We start from the raw sequence: 18,559 nt of genomic DNA on the forward strand, positions 1-18,559 counted from the left end.
AAGACCCCCTGTGCTTCGTGATATGACCGTGGTGATAGCGACCTTTGTCTGGGGTGAACGCAGCCCACGGAAGACCCCTTTGCCTGCGTCAAGGGGCTGAGAGGAACTTGGATCTCCCTCGTGAGTGCTGGCAGAGATCCAGCCATCAGCTGCTGCACGTGAAGAGGACAGATGACTGCTGCCTTAGAAGATACTGCTGCCCAGAGACTAGAAGGGATCTGTCCTTCTTCCCTCCTGGACTTTTATTTGGAGGGGAGAAGAGATCTGATCCATTGTAAATACTTATGTCATGGTAGAGGTAATTAAGATTGTATATAATGTACTGTAGTATTTATTTGTACAGTCATTGTAATATATTCCCTTTCCCCCATTTTGAGTCCGTGTGATTGTCTGGAAAACACATCTTACACTAGGTTGAGATGTAGGAGGGGGTTTAGACTAGGGAATTGGATTTTGGGAATCCTGTAACTATGTGTTTGTTTGTTGTTTTTTTTTTTACATTTCTCTCTCCCACATGTAGAAACTGGAAGTGAAAGCTTTCAAAGATTTTTGCATCTCTTGGGTGACACAGTTACTTTGAAAGGCTGGACAGGCTACAGAGGAGGACTGGACACTAAAAGTAAGAGCTTATCTGAAGCAATAAAGAGGGGGCACTATTGCATGTGCATATTATACGTATTGTAGTTATAATACAATCCCAAAATGGATTTCCTCATGTGCAAGCTAAGTGCTCTACTTCACCAGAAAAAAGTCTGGTCAGCTTAAGTCACTGATATGTAATGCAGTTAAAGAAAAGTATTTATATGACCTGTATTTTCAAGATGAACAGTTTTGTTTTAAATTCGAACGAAGACTAACCTGACACATTACTTGCTTTGTGGTGGTAGGACCTCATGGCTTGAAGAACTGGGTGATTTCAAGAGGGTAGGTGAAGGACATCATAGGTTTTAAGTGTGAATAGGCAGATTAATTCCAAACTTGGGTTTGGACTCACATAAAACATGCAGTGTGGATATTTTCTAAAATGGATCAGAAAAAAAGAATAACTGAAGAAGATTTGGTAGAAGGACTTGAAATATCTTTTGTTCTTTAGAAAACTTAGAGGGCATATTCCTGCTGAGAATGTTGTCTTCCCTTGCAGATGATACAACAGGAACCTGTTCCATCTATACAATTTTTCAAGGGCACGAAATTATGTTCCATGTTTCAACTATGCTACCATATTCTAGAGAGAACAAGCAGCAGGTACATGGTTCTCTTTATTTCTCCCCGCCCCTCATTTATTTACTAAATCACAAACTCCAAAACTTTAGAAGAAACAAGGGATTTCTTACCTGTTAATATTTTATAAATGTAGGTTTTAAGACTTTTGCTGGTTTTTTCTCAATATTATACCAAATGCTGAAAATTTCATGATGTTTGTTAGAAATAATGCATCCTGTCATCTTTATTAAGGTACAAAAGATACTTGTGAAGAAGGTCAAAATTGCTTCACTGAGAAGTAATTGAGTATTGTCCTGTCCAGGTGACTTGAAGGGCTGCACTGCTTCAATTATTACCTCAAAGAATTTAGGAAAATTGAAAATTAGCCTTGTGTGTGAATTGTAGGAATATTCACATGTGTAATACAAAACTCAAAGTCGGGAAGCAATTAGTGCAGCTTGAAAGAAATTTCCGTTATGAGCACGTTAAGGCGCTAAAGCACTGCTGTCACATTCTCATAGGGTCACTAGGTTGGTTCTTGGGTACTGGATCAAATGTGCTGTCATCCATTGCTCAAACCTTTCTTTGTATTATATGATGAAAAAATACTTTATAAGCACATGCTTTTATTATACGTCATACATTCATAATGATTTCCCTAAAATTACTTTATTTACTTTTTATTATGTATTATAATAATATAGTTAGATGACACCATTATGTTGTCCCTTTTTTATTTCTGTCAGTTTTCCCATGCTTTGTCCTTGGCCCGATAACAAGATAACAGAAGAAAACAGAGGCCATTCAGGATATCTTTTTTTAAAGAATAACTCAGCATCAAAGTTTTTTTTCCTTTTATTTCAACTGGTAGATTTGCTTTTTTGGAATGCTAAGGCCTCCATGCCCAATTTGTGAATAATAATTATGTAAATTATATAAAAGATGAGTGCTTTTCTAACTTAAAAATAGGCAATATCTGCTCTTCTAGAACCTTCTTGTGTCCACTGTGGCATTGCTAGGTAGACTTACTTACAGTTAGGTAATAATTTTATATTGGCCTTAGTACTATTGACCATCATTTTTCTGTTTGCAGTTTAGGAATATTGTTTTACCATTCTCTCACAGAATTGTTAAGATATTTATTTATGTATTTTAAGTCCTTGTGTCTGTCTCTCTTTCTTTCTTTTTCCTTTTTTTTGTTGTTTTTTTTTTTCCAGGTAGAAAGGAAGCGACATATTGGAAATGACATTGTCACTATAGTATTTCAGGAAGGTGAAGAGTCTTCTCCAGCATTCAAGCCATCCATGATTCGCTCTCATTTTACACGTATCTTTTTCCTTACATTTTCTAATTTTTTTTTTAAAGATCAATATTACTTTTAATTCCTGCATGCTGTTTATGGAAGTGAAAACTGTTTTAGAAAGACAGTTGCATTCTTGCATTCTTTACCTTCAGCTGCTTGACTAGGAGTCTCCAAATCTGCAACATAAAACAAAGTTTGTGTTGAATCCCCTAGAAGATAAGGTAAAAACAAGAATGTGATTTTTAAATCATGTTTTTATTATTGAAAGCATTTATTTGGATAATTTCACAAATTAAATTTTATACCTTTTCATAAAATATAAATTCATAAATATATTTGTTAGTTATGTGAATTTATTTGGCATTAAATTTTGACATTTGACTGAATATTACCTTTTAATGTTTAGCTGCTGTTTATTTTACATATTTATGTATTTTAGATCAGTGTTTCTCAAATCTTTCAGACCATTAACCATATATTCTCCAGATTTTGTCAGCCTATGTTTTTCAGACTTTCAGTTGAAAACATTGTGAAGACAATATGATTCCAAAACCAGTGGCCAATCACTTGGGATTATCATGGGGTCACACTAGTAATCTGTAGACAGTAATCTGTAGAATATGGCATTAGACTAAATGGAGTGGAATGAATAAAAATGGATGAAAAGAAGAAAACTCTTATAATAAGAACCTTTAGATATCAGAGGAAACTAAATGTTAAGAACAATTGTTTACCAAGTCAATGTACCTCTTCATAAGTGTCAGCCTTAGTATAAAAGGAATAATTATTCCCTTATTGCTGTTTGGAGGACTTGTCACAATGTCATTGATACAGCCTACTTTTGATTTTGGCAAATATTTTGAGGTTCAGCTGTCCTTGGTGTCATAATGAGATGTGCCCAAAATCCTCATTTTAAGTAATCCACACTTGGTTGATAGAGTCATAGTACCATCCTGGCATTTTCAGTTGGAGGAGTCAGAGATAAAAATGTCTGCAAGAAAAGTGGGGGTTGCCTCTGAGCTATATCAGATGTGATAAGTCTTAAAGCTCACTGAATCTGTACTAGCCTTTTGTACTCACTTTCTTACGTACTATAGCACACCTTTTTTGTTACTTTTACAACAGGAAAGAATAGCATAAAGATATCCCACTGTCCTACATAGTAGTGACAGCTGCTGTATGGAGGTTTGCCATGTGTTGTATGTGGGGTAGGACTGACTTACAAAATAAAGGCATCAGCACCAATTTAGATGTCCCAACATACTTGAAATGCCTGTACAGATCTGGCAGATACAACTCAGGGCCTATGGGAGATCTGTACCCCTTTTGGAATAGTAGCTGGAGACTAGCCAGTGTACTCTCAAGCATCTTAAATAGCATTGGATGCTCTCATTGAAGTAATGGAATCACGTTGTGTTTTTTTAATCAGTCTCTGATAGTGCTGATCACAGTTACTGACTAAGGTCTCTTTTTTCTAACTGGAACAAACCCACACATCCAATGCAGTTATTCAGACTTATGCTTTCTTTGACACTTTACGAGGACTGAAAATTTAAGAGATGGTTTTAAGTAAATCTATCCAAGCAGTATGCCTCTAACTGATTGCATAAAAAAACTTGCAAGGCAACCATAAGGATTTATCTGATTATGTTTTTCCTGAATTTGCCAGAATTTATGAATCAAGACTGGTAATACATTTTTGTGTACTTGCACTTCAAATCATTCTCTCCATTTTCTTATAATTTTGTTAACTAAATTATTTCATTGGAATCTTTTTTTCGGTAGAAGTTTTGGTATAAATGAAGTTTGGAATCAGTACTTTTTTATCAACTAAAAGAATTTTTAGTCACAAATACATCAAACACACATAAGCCACACATGTTTTATGCTGTATTTGTGGTACTAGCTTGATTTTTAAAACTTGATCAAACCATAAAATTCTGTATGGGACCTCCTTTATAAATAGCAAAATCTGTATAGTTTAGAATGTTTTATAACCTACGTCCTGAGGACCTCACTGCCACTGTCCCAGCTCGCTCGACCCCGGCAGATGAGCCTTAGGATTAAAGGGTGGGCTCAGCTCAGTGCACACTGTGTCTCACCTAAAAAATCCACTGCGCAGGCTCGAAGGGTAAAGACCTTTCCCAAATCTTCGTTCGCGAAGACTGGCCATACACACATGCAGAATGTTGTATATATTTACAGTGTGTTTTACCTTTATTAAATCTGCTATGTAACTGCAGGAGAAGAAAAAGTGTATTAAAATTAAAGTACATGTGATCTTTATTAGAAGTGGATTAACTTCCTTAACTGCATGGCAGATATTTTTGCTTTAGTGAGATACAATAAGCAGAATGATAGTTACAGGTAGGTGCTGATTGTAACAAATAACTTCACGCTGAATTTCTGATGGTTTAGAGAAAACGGGATAACGTTTTGGCAATGGGGAGACTTCCTGGTGTACAGAAGGTCCACCCATCTGTATGCTGGGAGGCCAAATGAACTTAAGAAGCTGAAGAGCAACATGGACCTTGATGCAGATGTCTCTAAACTGGCTATAAGTTGCATGTTTCTAACCATCAGGAAAATTAAATTCTGAAACAGGCATAAGCTAAGGGGGAAAAACAAAACTATTCTTTAGATGAAATGTAACAAAATTATGAAAGACATACCTGGAATGTTCTGACCTGATGAGATCAATGACATAGTGAACTACATGTATGATAGTTACTTAGATGTATGAAAGTTAATTAGATGTGTATGATGATGTGATAGCCATGGACTGCAGATCCTTACAGATCTCAGTTCAGCAGTAGCTGAGCAAACTAATTCATTTTTAGGGATCTTAACAGAGTATTTGTATAATTGGACGTCACATGCTTTAAACCTACTGGAATTTTGCATATTACTATGTTTCTTCAGCATTCCATTAAATCTAGCTCCAGAGAAGTATCCAATAGCATGATACTTCAGTTTGCATATGTGTTTTTTTTCCCCCCCCTCCCATTTATAGCTGGAGTTTGTTTTGGAAATATCTATAGCACAGTTAAGGAATAGTTTTATTTTGTTTGAAGATCCTGTCAGCACCTTCTTGCAATTTTTTTTTTAAATTGATTGTTCTGATAGCTTCTGCTTTTCAGTATTCTTGGGTTTGTGAGAGGCACAAAACATGTTCATGATTCCAGTGTGCAGTGACAGTGCAGATACTTCTTTCCTTTTTCTTCTTGTTTTGGGAAAGAAACTTGGGCTTACATCCCTCATTACCTTTTAGAAGTGAATGTCGTCCTGATTGTAAGCTGATAGTCAGTAGATGGGCTAGCCATGGTAAAATGCTTTTTACCTTGCTGTTTATTTGGGAGGCAAATGAGTAGCAGTAATTAAGATAAATTTGCCTCTCTCACTCTAAATAACTGACTGCTTTTACTAGATCAGTTCATCTTATTTTAGTTGCTTCATTCTACCAGTCTTGACACATCTTACTGCAGTACATGTCATGCAGTATTTTTTCCCTGTATGACAGGTGTGATACATATATTTCAGCTTGGCCTAATTACATTTCCTTCTGTCCTTTCATCTTAGACCTGAACAGAACTCTTGTTCCTTCTGTTATTTTTTTGTGTGTGTGAGGATGGTCTTCCAAGCGGCCAAAATGTCAGTCAAAGGAGAGAGGGGATGCTCTAGTGTTTTGAGACAAATCTTCCGTGTTTCAAATGCAATGCCACTGTTAGATCTGACACTGACTTTCTGCTTAGAATGCAGAATATTTTATTTCAGTCAAGAAATCTATTTCTTTGGTTGGTTTTGCTGTGGCTTTCCCTATCTTAATTCATTCTACTCTACTCAAGGAACATTTCACACCTTTCGTAGTGATAAATGATTATTTTTTTTACCTGGATCTAATAAAATAGACATAGGGCATCTATGAAATTGTGTCTCAAATACGTGAAACCAACATTAGAATGATTAGTATTCATTGTGTTTCAGATTGTATGCGCAGTTTCTAAGCTGTCATGAAAAAAGACTGTATGAAACCATTACAATCCATTAGACTCAATAGCAGTCACTCACTGGTGGTTTTTTGAGGAAGCAAATTCTGACTCTGGTTTGTGTAACAGTAGAGATGGGTTGAATCAATAATTTTACCAATTAAATTGCTGTGGCTTGTGTCATCTGCACATGCCACTTGGAAGACCTTTGTCTGCAGACTGTCAATTGAAATAGCAAAGAATGATAACTTAACTTATGGAAGCTATGCCTGCTGAACATATTGTGTACATGGGTTTGGTACCTGCCATTCATTCTTGCTATGTGGGATTCTTTATGGATCACAAGAACTCAGCAGGTCCAGCTGTCACAGAAGTCATTCTGACTCTTTCTTCCTCAGTGAAAATGAATTTGCTATTCCCAAGATACAGATTCAGATGTCATAAGCCATTGTTATTCAGAAAGAATTGAACGTTTCATGCTGTGGTGAATGCATAGGTAAGGTGGAAGTCTGTAAGGAGAGCATGTCTTGTAGGCAAAGAACCTTTTTTGGAAAACGACTAGATTTTGCTAGTGCCACTAAAAGTATTGTTCTGTGAGTAGAACTGCAAAGTTCTGTTCTAATTCTTCGTGTCCCAGAATTAGTTTGTGTAAAGGAAGCATAATTTTGCTCTACTGAGTTATTTCAAGTGAATCTTTTTTGTTAGATCCTTCAGGGTTCTTATATAAGACATACCCAGATGACAGGTTCCATTTCTTCTGTTTTGAATACTGTCTATAAAAAGGGTAGAGTTTGAATGTGACTCAATGTACATAAAGATTTGTACTTCCAATAGGCTGAAAATATTTTCAGAAGAAAGTGTTCCTCTCTTTGGGCCTCCCCTTCCATCCCCACCTGTGTTTACAAATCACCAGGAATTCAGGGATTTTGTGTTGGTGAAATGTAAGTCGGTTTTTACTTTGTTAGAAATACTTCTTTAATAAGTGCTTTAACAAGTTGAAACTCATGATGCTTAAAATGCAAACACATTTTGTTGTGTATGTTGCTGATCTGTATACAATTTCTTTTTCCAAATCAGTAACATAGGTGGGATGTCAGTTCCATCAAACTGTTCTAGTAAGAGTAACAAAAAACCTGATTTTCTCTGCTTCTTAGGCCACAAGGTACAAGCTGACTTTTACATTTGCAGAATGTGCAGCCATATTTAGCTTTACATTTTCTTAAAGGATTTGGAGATCTGAAAGAATTTATAATGCTGTTCATAATTTAGTAATAGAAAGTGTTAGTATCTCTGAAAACCTGAAAATAGAAGCTTTTCTGAATATATTCTTAAAGGTGTTGAGGTGCACCTATGCAGCACTTTTTAATTCTGTAATGGTTCAGTTCCAGTTTTCGTTGATCCTTATTTGCCCTTCTAAATCAGCGAGAAGGAAATCTTTGAGAACTACTCATGATGATTACAATTAGATGCTTACCTGACAGGAACTTGACTGATAACTCATTTCATGTATTTAAATTGTTTAATACTTAAATTGATTAGCAGTTTGTCTGTAATTTTTTTATTAGTTAGGTGTTTATTGGGATGCCTTGTGAAATTCTCCTATTACGAATTTTTCTCTTTTAAGCTTAAGGGATTGTTATTCACTAAAACCAAAAAAAAATGCAAAAAGGAGGCAACTCTAAATTAATAAGGGCAAAACAGGTGGTTTGGTACAGAAGCAAACTAGAGTCAGTGGAAGTTGTCAAAGTTCATTTAGGTAACATATCTTTTTTTTCATGATTTTTTAGTAATAAATGGGGAAAAAGCCACCTTGGAAACACCAACATTTTCTCAGAAACGTCAACGCACTCTAGACATGCTGATCCGCTCCTTATACCAAGACATGATGCCTGATCTACACAGGGTAAATGTAAGTCAGAAGTTTCTGCATCCCCTCACATGTGCCCTCCTCACTGTTTTGATACTTCAAAAGACTGTCATGTCATCCTAATGAGCACTGAATTGCGTACGACTAGGCTAAATGTGAACTGTCATATAACTTATTTTACAGTTACATGAAAGTTGACAGACCATCCTTTCTGGATAGGACTATTTACCAGGTGTGAGGAGAAGCATAACAATGTCATACTTAGTGTAAGCTTACCCATGGCAAGGGAGTAGGAAATTTAGGCACTGAAAATATTATATGTATTAGTCTTGTCACCATAAAAACTGCATTTACTCATTCTGTTATGTGTCAATTTGGATCATTTTTACTGTTAGGTGAGATAACTATTTTAGAGGATGAAGACTTCTTAATAAGGTAATTCCTAACTAACTAAAAAGAAGCTCAATACTTCTGAAACTAACAAGGTGCTATTTCTTCCCCACTGTCTATTTCTCTTGTCTAAATAGATCTGCCTAAATGTTTTTTTTCCGTATATTTACGTCATATATTCATGTGGTATGATTTACCACGTGACAGTAGTAAACCATGACCAGTTAGAAGGTAAAGCACTCAAGGATTGGAAGAGTTGAAATTTCTCCTCTCCGAGAAGCTATACAATTAGATTCATCACTACAGGAAAGTATACAAAACCAGAAAATTTAAATGATGTCACATTAAGCTACTTCAGATGAAAAGATTTTGAAAACTTTTCAGGTTAAAAAAGAAACATTTTCTGTTTTAGAACATGCTCAATAGAAGGTCCTTCAGTGATGTGTTACCAGAGTCCCCAAAATCGACACGGAAGAAAGAGGAAGCTCGACAAGCAGAGTTTGTTCGGCTCGGTCAGGTAGGGTCAGTTTAGAAGGTATGCAGGTAGGGTTACAAAGGCTGTGTTACCCCTTTTGTTAGAATTTGGTTAGCTTGCAGTTATGTCAGGACTTCACGGAGTCTTCTGTGATCAGAAATAGTTTTGTAGTATTGCATTATTTTAAGCTATGTTAAAATAAAATATGAATAGAAGTATTTATCTGTAGCACCTAAGGTACACAACACAAGTACAAATGCTTATATAGTACCTAAGCTAAATGAAGGTTGGAAAAATCGGACCTTAGAATCAAACTTAGAAGGTCTTTCTCTGCTTTCTGCAGCAGATGCGTTCTGCCTCCAAGCAGAAGAGTGCTCTGTCTTTTTCTGTGCTTTGGAAAAACATAAACTTTCATGGATTTCTTCCATCTGTTTTATTAAGATTGAATTTCTTAGAAAATACTTAGCCTACTTTAGTCAGAAAGAAGTTTCAACAATCTTTCTGCTAAATCAGAGGTTGCCACACATCTTTGAACATAACAGATGCTAACTCCAATCTTCTATGGACTTATTAATATCTTGATTCAGTGAGGAATAAAGCTTCCTGATGATTAAGATAGTCTGCTTTGATTTGACAGTTCATTGTAGCAAAGAAGTCAACAGTGTCTATGCTTCCCCTGTCCTTTCTCACTTGTTTCTTCTTGATTCTGGACTGATGTCATGGTTCTGCAGCTTATCTTAAGAATATCTCTTTCTGAGCTGATTTAACTCAGCAGGAGTTAACAGACCAGGAAACCAAAACAAAAAAAAAAAAAGAAACAAAACAAAAATTCACACTTACCAACAAGACCCAGGTCTCCTCTCTTCCCTTCTATTTTTTTTTTCGTAGTAATCTAAGGAATAGATGATTCTGAGAAGTTTTAGGTCTGGTTAAAGGAAGCAAATGGTACTGGGTGGTTGAGAGCTGGTTCAGAAAAATCTCAGGGCTATGAAAGCTTGCATTGACAAGAACTGCAAAGTCTACTCCTTTGTGCTTTGCCTACCCTTTCCCCCATCACCTTGAAATAACCAGTCACTTTAGGCGGGTTAAAAAAAAAAAAAAGCTGAACGTGATTGTAATATTGAGACAGGAGTAACCAATGATTTTATTCCCCAAGTTTACTTTACATAAGTTAAGGGGGAAAAAAGGTTATTAAAAGTATAGAAACCTATAACCTTGAGCCCCTTCCACCTCCCACAAGTTAAACACTGATAAGATACTCATGTAACAAATCTAGTTGGGACTCATTTCTTAAGCAAGACTTCCGTCCTTAACATGATCTTCATTGAAGGAAAATCTAACATGTGGGCAAAAACTTCATGGATACCTGTTTGCGTTTTTCTTGGAGCTTCTTTTCACATTAAAATCTTTCCCTTGTCTGAAATATCTTTCCTCTAAGTTACAAACTATAGGCTTGATCACATTTCAAGATGCCTTCCAAGTAGTGTTAATCGTTCTTGCCAAACTATGAATGTCTTTCTCCTTTAGTTGCAGTCAGTTGAGTTTTTAGACAGTAAACAAAACTCACTGATGACTGATTCAGCAGTATATTTAAATCATTTAGTTATTGTCAAGGTGATCTCTTCTGACTGGTGAGATGGAATTAAAATGTTCATACAGTGAAGTCTTTCGTGTATCTCTGTAAGCTGACAGCCATGCTTAATGCAAATGTGCAAATGGTACATGCAGCTGATTAGTGCCACTTCACAGAGACTATGCATGATTGTAGGCAAATTTTGGGGCAATAAAATTAGTTTTATGTTAGTTCTGAGCTTTGTATTAAGGAATGCCGTGACAATTCCACGTGTCACCATTTTATAGGAATACAACTGTAAAAGTTAGCAATGAAGGTATAGGATACCTTAAAGAGATTTATTGTGCAGCTCACTGAAACTAAGTATGTATGATATTTCTCTGGAGATCTTGACCCTTTCAAAATTAGGTCTCTTCTATTTGAAGAATTTGTGATCCTGTAACTGTGTGTCCTTGGGATACCTAGCAATACATAGATAGATAGATGGTTTGACTTAGTGTTTGTTTGGAAGTTTTGCAAGTTAAAAGCCAGTTTGTGTAATTGATAAAAGAATCCTCTATCCAGCTAGATTATACAGTAAATTGTGCAGATGTTTAGCTTGTATTGTTTGAGGTGGAGGTTTTTCTCTGTTATTATGTTTGACTCTTCCTTCCTGATTTTGAGTTTCCGTTTAGAAAGCAAACAAGCAAAAAAACCTAAACAAAAACCAGTGAATATATGTTTTGGCTGAGAAGATATGTAGTAACCATCTAGTAATTCATGCAGACTTTGTTCAGAGTACAAAATTCTACTTCTTTTCTAATTACTTAAAGTGGTATAGGAATTCCAAACTGGAATTACTTTCTTGCCCTAAATTGTCCTTTTTATATAGTCATTAGCTTGAGTATTGCTGACAAAAACTCAGTTTAAATAAAACATCTGTTTGTATTAGGCACTGAAATTGAAAACCACTGTGAAAGGGGATACCACAGCTCACTTGGCAACCACAAGCTTTTGTAAAAAGGAGGTGAGTGAAACTGTCTGTCTGAGAAAACTTCTGAAAAATTAAACATTATCTAGTATGGCATCTCTTTATTTACTTCTGTAATTATATGCTGCAGCAGAAAAAATGAAATGTGTAGTATCAAAGTGATTCTGCAGTCACTATGAGATTAATATAGGATGAGCCTGGGGGCAGAAGCACTTCTCAAGTTAAAACAAGTGTGGACATTTTTATATCTGAGAAAATTTGATGAAAGTGCCATTTTCCAAATGCAATCATCTTTTATTTTAACTTCAACAAGTTTAGAAAAAAATTTAGTTGTGATTTCATTCTGCGTAGTACCAGATTTTGTTTGAGATCATTAGGGATTGAAATATGCAAACTGCACACTTCTGCATGCATTTTATATACAGCAGTTTCAGAACGGCATCTAAAATTTCAGATTCTAGCTAGTATATAAACTGGGAGAGGAGGGGCAGACTCCGGGAGGTAAGTACAGAGAAGAACACAGGACGAAAGAATGATTCAGTAGAAAGGCAGTTTTAACTATACCATGTGCTAGTGACTAAACATCACAAACTGAACCATAAAATGTAAGCAAATTGTGTAGGCGTGGTGGTACATATGTTTTAAGTCTATCAATCTGGTTTTCTTAAAGTAAAATGCATATGGAGTATTTCCAGGGTTGCACTGAGTATCAGCTGCATGCGTTTTAATTCCAGTGTTTCAGGAATGTGTCTTACATTTACTAGTCTCCAAGCCAGAATTAATACAGAATTTTCTCTGCAAGAAAATAACACAATTTTGATATTTCAAAAAATATACTGTTTGGAAATGTATCCTGCCAAAAGCATTTACATATTATTATTTGCCATTGTCCATCACATTCTGTGTCTGTATGATCTGTATTTCTTAGTGTACTTAATTTGTATCCCTTATGTTGCTTCATAGCCTTGGGAATCTCAATCTTTCTGCAGTAATTTTCCTCATGAGGTTGTCTGTGCAGATTCTTGGGGCCAGTCCTTGCTGGTTTCTACAGATGCTGGCATCTTGTTAATAGATGGTTAGTAAATGATCCAGTGTTTTGTTGTCAATTTTTATGTATCTGACCATTTTCTTGAAAATGTATGTTCATAAGGTCTGTTCAGTTATTGATAGGTCTTTACATATAGGGATAGTTACTAATCCAAGGGAATTTATTGCATTTATGTAACCTAGCTGCAAAAATTCTCTCTGCTCTGGAATCAAGCCATATTGGGGAATGAATGTTAATGCAGATTTCTGCATGTTTTCTTATTTCAGATGTTGTTTTCTTGATCATCTGAAAAGACTTAGGAGGTTGCATCCAGGCTCAAGGAGTGTTTAAATGGCTTGTCTGATTTCTTAGCCCTTGATGATAGTGAGCATGAAGCTGAGGGCTTATGTGACAGTGAAAGCCTGCTTCTTCTATTAGCACTGATATTGCTCTTTGACTCCTTATCTTCTGTGTGCCACATAAGGCCAGCAGGACTGAGGGAATTAAGTTAGTTCTTGGTCATAGTTCTTGAACTTTCCAAAGGAAAGTCCCTTTTAGGTTTCAGTTGCATAATCTGATCCATGGCAATCATAAAACTCTCCTGTGAGGTAGTATTGACTATGATGCTGTGGTATATGTAGCAGCTTTGTGGAGGTTTTGTTTTTTTCCCCTCTCTTCATTTTTGTAAGAAAAAAATCAAGGCTTTTATTACAAGAAAGAAAGGGTTCAAAACCAGTGACTAGCAAAGTTTAGCAGGATTTTGAATACATGTGTGTGTTTCTTTTTTAGATGGTCAACCGTCAGTGCAAGTATTTGATAAAACTCTCCAGATAAAGCAGATGCATGTTTTGGAAGCTCTGGATCTTTTGATTGCCCGAACAGACAAAGGTAGGAGAGGTCCCCGTTCTTTGATTCCTGTATGAATCTGACTGTGGCTGGGTATGTGTGTCTCATGAGCCAATTGTGTCTATCAGCATAGGTATATTAGATGCCTTATTTGGAATGAAGGAGCACATACAGAAACTGCTGTTACTTTCTGAAAGGCTGGGGAGGAGGTGGAGGTGGAAATACCCAAATGCTCATTCGTGCTTCCTTCAAGGCAAGCCTGAAACTGGTCATATTGTCAGTTTATGGCCACCATTAGAACTTGACATTTTTTGCAAATAGCTGTGACTGAATTATATATTCATTCAGTTGCACAAAAACATGGGGGTAATTACTTATGCTATCACTATTTTACAAAATGTGTTTCATTGGTATTTATGCTGTTAAATGTCACCACATCCTAGAGCTATAGAATGTATTTTCTTGAAGCTTCTGGTATAAAACAACTTAAAGCATTATGCTTTGCTTATATTTGCTCTGTTTGTTAGATGCTGCTTCTCTTTGGAAGTATTAATTTCAAACTGCCATTTTCTTTTTTTAACTTCTTGTTTCCTGGTTCTCTTCCTGTGTCAGGGAAGGACTCTCGTCTCCTTGTCTTCAGACTCAGTGCTGTCCAAAAAGATATAGAGACAAAGCAAATTATAAGAAGCAAATACGACTGCAGAGAAAATAAACTAGAGAGAACAAAAGGTGATTTTATTTCCACTGTGATATGATGCCAGTAGTTGCCAGGGGCTTTTTAGCTCCCTTGAGGCAGTTGTAGGTGTTCACTTTAGTGTTTTCTCTTGACAGTTAATTCAAACTTTGTTAAACTTGTATTTGAAAACTAGCATGGTATAATCCAGCACGGCGTATCAGAATGCTGTAAAAGTATCATGTTACTTGACAATTGCTGATGATGAAAAGTGTTAGAGAAAAATAGGATTTCAGGATTGGGAGGTATGAGAAGAATTTTGCAGGGATTTAAACTGAAATAAAGCACACTTTAAGTTCAAGGAACACTGGCAAATCTCCATTAAATAGTAGTTCTTAGATTAGTCTGGGTGTTGCTGATTATTTTAGTAGACATAAACGTTTTCTGGTCTTCAGAAGCAAGCTGCTTTGGAAAGCTGGAACCTGCAGAATAGTGAAAATCCATGTATTAGGAATAAGGGTAAAATAGATTTCAGAGGAGTCTTTTTCTAGAAGTTGATGTTATCCTATTGAGGGGGGTTTAATTCTGTGTTGCTAAGATATGCATCAGAGCCCTGTTGTACTAATCATCATACAAATACAGAACAAAAAAATCAGACCCTACCCCAACCACCTACAGTCTAGAACATTATTTCCTCAGGCTGCCATTTGTATGCCATAAATACTCACCATGGAAGTGAACTGAGGATTGTTGTGGCTATTCGAAACAAACTACTTCTTGTCACAAAGAAATATAATCCACACCACAGTTTAACCAGCAGCTCTGTGCTCTCATCACCTGAATCTCCAGTAGAGGAGTTCCAGTACATCCGGGTATGTGTAATCTAATTACAAATTACCTTAACAGACTGGGCAGCAATCAGCTAGTGCGGGGAGTGTGGGAAAGGCAAAGAATGTGCATTATCATCACCCCAACCTCCAGACAAATAAAAGTGAGACGTCATATGATGGAGTTCGATCACATATATGCCAAAGAAATCTTTCAGATTTTTTAGAAATTAAGTTTCAGCTTGTTCTTTGTCATGTTGCTGTGCTCAGAGCACATCCCTTTAAAATCATGGAGTACCTGAAGCACCCACAGTAGGAGCTTGAAAAAGAGAATAATTCCATTATTTATGTTATAGGAAATATGCCTTTCTGACCCTCCAGTGGTTATGACGCTGGTGGATGGACCTACTGGAGAGAGTGACAATATGATCTGTGTAGCGTATCGGCACCAGTTTGACTTAGTCAATGAGAGCACGGGGGAGTCCTACAGACTGCATCATGTTGAAACAAATAAAGTAAGTTTGCATCATTGAAACCTATGTTTTTGCAGAGCCCCACTGAACATAACTTCTTGCAGACTCAGTGCATCCTATGCTGACCTCCTGGGAGTGTAATTTATGGAGATCCTCGTGTCCGTTACTTTTCACTTCTATAATGCTGCTTTATGGCACCCAGAGATATTTGTTCCTTTTGGGATATGTGATAATAACAACTCCCAAGAGAGGTAGTTATATGATATGATATGTGTGGTGGGTTGACCTTGGCTGGACACCAGGTACCCACCCAGCCACAGGAAAGAGACTGTGTTTCAGGCTCTGGAATATTGTTACCATCATAAATTCATTTTTCTCCTTTCTTAGTCAACAGTTTGCTTTTCGCTTCATCTTTGTGGTATCAAAGTTTTGTTGTTTATGAAATTGCATCATAATAACTTCAGTTGTTGGCCACCAGTATCTCATTCAGACTTGCCTATTTGCATGTACTATGGCTAAGATTTTTACACATAGCTTATATTTCTATTAAAGAAACTGCTGCCCAGTCAAGTAATAACTGAATCTTTCTATCCTGGACATTAAAATTAATAACAAAAGAGTCTGCATTTAGAACATGTTTATCTATTTATTTACTTATTTGTTTTTTTTTTCTTTTATCCTCCAACTGATTGTCTTGCTTGTTAGTCAAAACCCTGCTGGAATAATCACAATATCCTCTGCCTGCTCTTAACCTTTTCCATTATCATTGCAGGTTAATTTTGTTGCGGCTATTGATGTATATGAAGATGGTGAAGCTGGTCTACTGTTGTGTTATAACTGTAAGTGTTAACAGAAGGAAAGTTTGTAAAATATAGTCTTTTGAACTTAAATGCATATTGGAGAGACTGGAAATTCAAGTATTATTTTAGACATACTAGCTGTTTTATAGATGTGCATCTCTATAGATGTTGGCATGTTAAAAAAAGTCCCGTTTTTTTCAGATTTGGCTCATTCTTTAGGTAGTTACACAGTTATCAGGTGTTTTCAAGGCATGTACAATTTAGCATTTCATCCCTTTTTCCTTGTGTGATGTCCCATTCTGTCTTTGTGGTTTTTTCTTCTGCCTACTTCTTGGCACTATTGCATTATTTCATTGTAATTCTCTCAATCTGCTTTTATAAAATGGTCTTGGATGTAGAATCATAGAATGTTAAGGGGTCGGAATGGACCTTAAAGATCATCTAGTCCCAACCCCCCTTGCCATGTGCACGGATACCTCCCACTAGAAAAGGTTGCTCAAGGCTTTATCCAACCTGGCTTTGAACACTGCCAGGGTTGGGGCATCCACAACCTCCCATATTCTAGAATCTAACTATTCTCACAATAAAACATTTTTTCCTGATATCTAACATAAATTTCCCCACTTTCACTTTGTACCCATTACTCCTTGTCCTGTCACTACACTTCCTGATGAAGAGTCCCTCTCCGGTTCCTTGGAGGCCCCTTCAGATACTGCAAGGTTGCTATGAAGTCTCCACACAACCTTCTCGTCTCCAGACTGAATGGCCCCAACTCTCTCAGCCTGTCCCCACAGAGGAGGTGCTCCAGTCCTCTTACCAACTTCGTGGCCTCTGGACTTGCCCCAACAGTTCCATGTCCTTCTTATGTTGGGGACACCAGAATTATGCATGGGACTCCGGGTGGGGTCTCACAAGAGCAGAGTAGAGGGGGAGAATCCCCTTTCTTGACCCACACTCCTTTGCATGCAGCCCAGGATTCCATTGGTTTCTGGGCTGGGAGCACTCACTGCTGGCTCTTGTTGAGTTTTTCATCAACCATCATCCCCAAGTCCTTCTCCCAGGGCTGCTCTCAATCCCTTCTCTGCCCACCCTGTAGGTGTGTCTGGTGTAGTACCTTGCGCTTTGTTTTGTTGAACTTCATGAGGTTTGCACAGTCCCGCCTCTCAAGCCTGTCAAATTTCCTCTGGATCAATCTCTTGCCTTCAGTGTGTCGACAGCACAACACAGATTGGTGTCATCAGTGAACTTACTGAGTGCCTCGATCCCACTGTCTCTGTCACCAGTAAAACTGTTGAACAGTGTCAGCCCCAGTACTGATCTCTGAGGGATGCCACTCATCACTGGTCTCCATGTGGACAATGAGCCATTGACCACAACTCTTTGTGTGTGGCCATCCAGCCAGTTCTTTATCCACCAAGTGGTCCATCCACCAAATTCATCTGTCTCCAATTTGGAGACGATGATGTCGTGCAGGACAGCGTCAAATACTTTGCGTAAGTCCAGGTAGATGATGTCAGTTGCTCTACCCTATCCACCAACATTGTAGCCCCGTCACAGAAGGCCACCAGATTTTTCTGGCGTGATTTCCCTTTTGTAAAGCTGTTACCAGTCAATATATAAAATGCACACATGCTCTTCTCTGCAGTACACAGGTAGTTCTGATCCTCATGAAAGTAGAAGCACTTGGCATGAAACAGCCTATGTGAGGCAACGCTGAAGGACAAGGCATGGCTTTCTCTGTAGCAGAAGACATGTCCTGTTTGCCTCTCCAAAGTGAACATCAATGGAGACAGGATAAATATACCTGTGTTCTGGCACTGGCTATCAGATTGTTACCATGGAACGAGTTATAAGTGTCTCTAAACTCCGTGAGGCCCTATTGGTTCCGGTTGCTTGCCACATCCTACCTGGTTCTAGTTCTCTTAGCACTGCTTCAGAATTAAAAAGCTGTCTGACAGAGCATGGTGAATTCCCTATATTTCTTTTTGAGATAAACCCATTGCTTAGCCAAAGCTAACAAACTTAGCTGATCTGAAAGTTATAATAAAGGTGCTGCACGCGCTTACAGCAATTTGAATTCCTATTTCTAGGGCGGTGTCTCAGGGAAACCTACATTTGTTCTTTAGAGAATTTTAGGATTCTGAAA

General features: G+C 37.2%; 1 protein-coding gene across 5 annotated transcripts in view; it reads left to right on the forward strand.

Moving 5' to 3' along the window:
• Positions 1-18,559, forward strand: part of GARNL3 (GTPase activating Rap/RanGAP domain like 3) — a 44,513-nt gene that overhangs the window by 15,097 nt on the left and 10,857 nt on the right. For all 5 annotated transcript variants that reach the window (XM_032708009.1, XM_032708011.1, XM_032708007.1 and 2 more), the window contains exons 10-23: positions 521-619; positions 1,142-1,245; positions 2,421-2,529; positions 4,828-4,873; positions 7,327-7,433; positions 8,280-8,401; positions 9,162-9,266; positions 11,729-11,803; positions 12,731-12,842; positions 13,584-13,682; positions 14,253-14,369; positions 15,013-15,185; positions 15,497-15,655; positions 16,386-16,452. In XM_032708009.1, the coding sequence (XP_032563900.1) occupies positions 521-619; positions 1,142-1,245; positions 2,421-2,529; positions 4,828-4,873; positions 7,327-7,433; positions 8,280-8,401; positions 9,162-9,266; positions 11,729-11,803; positions 12,731-12,842; positions 13,584-13,682; positions 14,253-14,369; positions 15,013-15,185; positions 15,497-15,655; positions 16,386-16,452 (1,494 nt within the window). The remainder of the gene's footprint in view (positions 1-520; positions 620-1,141; positions 1,246-2,420; positions 2,530-4,827; positions 4,874-7,326; positions 7,434-8,279; positions 8,402-9,161; positions 9,267-11,728; positions 11,804-12,730; positions 12,843-13,583; positions 13,683-14,252; positions 14,370-15,012; positions 15,186-15,496; positions 15,656-16,385; positions 16,453-18,559) is intronic.

The sequence above is a fragment of the Chiroxiphia lanceolata genome, chromosome 21 (assembly GCF_009829145.1).
Source record: "Chiroxiphia lanceolata isolate bChiLan1 chromosome 21, bChiLan1.pri, whole genome shotgun sequence".
Lineage (NCBI taxonomy): Eukaryota > Metazoa > Chordata > Aves > Passeriformes > Pipridae > Chiroxiphia > Chiroxiphia lanceolata.